This window comes from Solanum pennellii, chromosome 6, assembly GCF_001406875.1.
Source record: "Solanum pennellii chromosome 6, SPENNV200".
Classification (NCBI taxonomy): Eukaryota; Viridiplantae; Streptophyta; class Magnoliopsida; order Solanales; family Solanaceae; genus Solanum; species Solanum pennellii.
The window spans coordinates 30,841,752-30,845,923 of NC_028642.1; the positions used below are offsets into that span (position 1 = coordinate 30,841,752).

A 4,172-nucleotide genomic window follows, 5' to 3' on the forward strand; every position below is an offset into this window, starting at 1 on the left:
CTCGATCCCAAACAGGCTATGTGTTTATATGTGGGGGGACTGCCATATCTTGGAGATCTACAAGGCAGTCCATCGTAGCCACTTCATCTAATCATGCTGAAATAATAGCTATTCATGAGGCAAGTAGAGAATGTGTGTGGTTAAGGTCTATGATACATCTCATTCGAGAGAAATGTGGTTTGAAATGTGATAAAGTACCCACCACTTTATATGAAGATAATGCAACATGCATAGCACAACTTAAGGGAGGATTCATAAAAGGAGATAGAACAAAGCACATTTCACCGAAGCTTTTCTATGCACATGAACTTCAAAAGAATGGTGATATAAATGTGCAACAGATTCGTTCAAGTGACAATGTTGCTGATCTATTCACCAAGTCTCTACCAACTGCAACTTTCAAGAAGATGGTGCACAAGCTTGGAATGTCTCTGTATTGATGTTCTCATTAGGGGGAGTGAATACGCGCTGTACTCTTTTTCTCTTACGAGGTTTTGTCCCACTGGGTTTTCCTTGTAAGGTTTTTAATGAGGCAGCCTAGATGCGTATAAATAGATATGTGTACTCTTTTTCTTTACTAGAGTTTTTCTTTTCTTAAAGTTTTTTTTAGTAAGGTTTTTGACGAGGCACATCATCTATGAATTAGACATTCAGGGGAGTGTTATAAAGTATTTGTATTATAGTGAATGTCTATCATGTGGAGTCCTTTTTAGGATATGGTTAAAGAGTCCTCCTATTTGAGGACTAAGTTAGATTTCTCCTATAAATAGAGTGTTCCTCTTCATTGTTAATTAATTCATTAAGAGAAATAACAAGTCTTCTCTTCTTTTCTCTCTAGTTTCTTCTTCTTATTCTATAGTTTTATAACACAATCAATTTTCTCGAAACACAAAAAAATAATTTCCGTTCATTAATTTGCGTTATTTACGAGCCAGTAGGTTCGGTAGCAAGCCTCAGGCTCGTAACTCTCTTATTTAAGGCATTTTGATATTTCATCATTCCCACTCATATTCAAGCGACAGGAAAATCTCTCGCACTCAAAAAGCGCCCTTTCGTAACAGCATAAACATCCCCATTGCCGGCGGCGAACCGTTCTGAGATCGGAGGTCAACGCGATGGCTGATCACGCCGGCGAGAACGACTCATTTGTTGATTCGGTAACGGACAAGGTCAACGATAAGTTGCACAGCCACGATTATTCGTCGGATTCTGATGACGACAAGGGTAAAAAATCGCCGGTTAACGCTGTTAAGACTAAGATCTACCGTCTTTTCGGTAGAGAAAAGCCCGTCCACAAGGTTCTAGGCGGTGGAAAACGTACATTACTCAAATCTCTCTCAGTATTTATTTTAAATGCAGATACATGTAGGTTATTCAGAATGTCTGATTTTGATTCATGTTTATATGTATTTCCAACAAATTAATTTATCATTGGCTTACTTCCAGATTCTGAAAATAAACCCCATTTGAATTAATAGGACCAATATTGATTGTGTAAATCAAGTCGATAGCGTTTACCATATAAATATCTTTATCTCTGAAGTTCCTATTGAATCACTTGTTTTGATCATGTGAGAGTTTTTTGTATTTTTATTTTCTTAGAATAACTTAATCCTTTATTGAATTTATTTTTAATTTCTCGATGTTGAACTGAGATATCGATTTGAGTTTCATCACAGTTTGCTTCAAAATTTGGATCTTTTTCCTAGGTTATTTAATTGTTAATGCGTCCGTCTCCTCGTTGTACCATTCTAGTGTTGCTAAGTGACATAAAATGTTCTTTGGTTCAAAGTGGAGCGGAGTTTTGCATCCACAAGAATATTTCATATATATGAGCCCTTTTTGCAATTTTCATTTTTGCTCATATTGGACCCTAGGAATAACAATATAGACAAACGATTGTGGCCACTTAAGCTTTAAATTTTCTTTAGAATAAGAGAATATATGGTACGAAATCTGACTTTCGCAACATGGATTTGTACTGGCCAAAGGAAAAAGCCAAGGATGAAAGTGCAAAAACTTTAGGCGGTATGATAGCTTCATTAAAATATCTGAGACGTATTTGAGGGCTAAGTAATTTCCTGCTGAAGAGTTGAATTTATACATGAAGAATTGTTTGAAAATGACGGAGCTGTTTCTTTTTATAGTTGAAGGATGGAGCTCTTTCTTTTCTGCACCTGCTTTTCTCTGAATTTGGATTGGGGTCTAAGGGCATACTGCCAGAGTTTGATTCTTCGTGTTGAGATACAGTGAGACTTTGCGAAGTTACCTATTTTTTTTGTCTCCAATGGGATTTGAACCTAAGACCTCATAGTTCTCAACCACTTCATTGACCTGCTAGGCCACACCCTTGGGTGCGGCTTTGCAAAGTTATTAAGTTTTACATTAATGACTTGTTTATTTGCTTTAGCTTGGAAAGCCTAACTCCTTATCTTCTATGCATCAGTGACCACCAAATCTGTGTGCTTTTACAGAAGCCTTCTCTCTTTGTATTTGCTTGTTTATGTAAATACACTAAGTATTTCCTATGAATGACAGCCGCTGACGTTTTCCTATGGCGGGACAAGAAAGTTACAGCTGGCGTGCTTGGTTTTGCCACTGTTATCTGGGCGCTTTTTGAGTTGCTTGAATACCACTTGCTCACACTTGTTTGCCATATTCTAATTGTTGCTGTAGCAGTACTTTTCCTGTGGTCCAATGCATCGGCGTTCATCAACACGTATGTATATTTTAGTAATCTTTAGTTAATTGTCCATCTAATATTTACATGAAAATTCACATTGAAATCTGTGACCAGGGCTCCACCTCACATTCCAGAAGTTGTTCTACCTAAGGATATTGTCCTTAGTGTTGCATCTGCGTTGAGGATTGAAATCAATAGGGCCCTGGAGATCCTACGGGATATTGCATCTGGGAAAGACTTGAAGAAGTTCCTTGTTGTATGTGCATCTAGCTTTATAACTGAAGTCCATAGCTTGATAGTTGTTTTAAGCTCAAGTTTCTTCTCATTGGTTCATGTATATGAGTTTTATGTTTCTCACAGTATTGATGTTAAATATTTGACATTGTACATGCAGGTCATTGTTGGCTTGTGGATTGTTTCTATATTGGGGAATATCTGGAACTTCCTCACCTTGTTCTACATAGGTAAGTAATTAGTTTTAATTTTGCTAACTGGGACTTTCATATTTTTCAATGCTCATTGTGACCATATCTGCTTATTTTATTCTAATTTGCATCCTCCCTTTTTCTCTGCATGCAGTTTTTGTATTACTGCATACTGTCCCTGTGCTCTATGAGAAGCATGAGGACAAGGTTGATGCTTTTGCTGAGAAAGCAGAGGCAGAGATCAAGAAGCATTATGCTGTTTTTGACGCCAATGTTCTTAGCAAAATTCCAAGAGGTCCACTTAAAGGCAAAAAGCAATAGAGACTAATACGTGGTGTCACTATGTATATTGGAGTTATCCAGTTTTCCAGATGTTGCGACTTCCTTTGTTAGAGCCCTTTAGTTACGGGCTTTGCTTTATTACACGATTTATATTTAAACGAGTATGGCATTTTGTGAGGTAGTTTTGATTTCCACATTTAGTTTTGGCTTCCTTTATAGTTAAATTGTGAAAAACTGCTGTATGATCTATTGGCAGTCGTGGACTGCTTTGCCTTATTCAAATTGAGTTTTCAGCCACGATAAATAAAGGAAAATACTTGAGTTACGATTTTCACTTTTGCCAAGTTGAAACACATCTTGGTACATTGTTAGCAACGTTTGACATTTTTCAGAATCAAAGTGTGAAATTCTCAGAAAATGCAGTATAATGTACACGGACATGGTGGCTACTATAATTGCTAATCTCCTTGGCAAAGGCTCATTTGAACTTTTCAGTATCAGTTACAGCTCAAATTTCTGAATCTTTTCTTCACTTTAGTTTTAAATGCTTCAATTGAGGACTACAAATTCATGGCACTTCATAATTATGATAATAGTACTTTATTTTTCCTTCTTAAAATAATTTTAAATTCATGGCTACTACAAATTCCTTCTTATTGGCAAATCTATTTTATCTAGCGATCATTTTCTTTTTCCTTGACCGGACTTCCTCAGGAACTTGGGACTACCTTGGCTAGAGTGCAGGCGAGTATTTCTTTGTTGGTCTTTGGTAAGGGTGTCAA

At 36.8% G+C, this 4,172-nt stretch overlaps 1 protein-coding gene across 1 annotated transcript; it reads left to right on the plus strand.

Moving 5' to 3' along the window:
* Positions 1–985: 985 nt before the first annotated feature.
* LOC107021316 (reticulon-like protein B6) lies at positions 986–3,718 on the plus strand. Its single transcript, XM_015221953.2, has 5 exons — positions 986–1,317; positions 2,539–2,719; positions 2,798–2,939; positions 3,078–3,147; positions 3,263–3,718. The coding sequence occupies exons 1-5, from the start codon at positions 1,116–1,118 to the stop codon at positions 3,427–3,429; spliced, it is 762 nt and encodes a 253-aa protein (XP_015077439.1). The 5' UTR covers positions 986–1,115; the 3' UTR covers positions 3,430–3,718.
* Positions 3,719–4,172: the final 454 nt, after the last annotated feature.

Bases quoted from the DNA above. Each gene is read 5' to 3' on its own strand.
- LOC107021316 (XM_015221953.2), top strand. From the start codon at position 1,116: ATGGCTGATCACGCCGGCGAGAACGACTCATTTGTTGATTCGGTAACG. The intron at 1,318-2,538 runs GTACATTACTCA...TATGAATGACAG, and splicing joins GGTTCTAGGCGGTGGAAAAC to CCGCTGACGTTTTCCTATGG. The intron at 3,148-3,262 runs GTAAGTAATTAG...CTCTGCATGCAG, and splicing joins CCTCACCTTGTTCTACATAG to TTTTTGTATTACTGCATACT.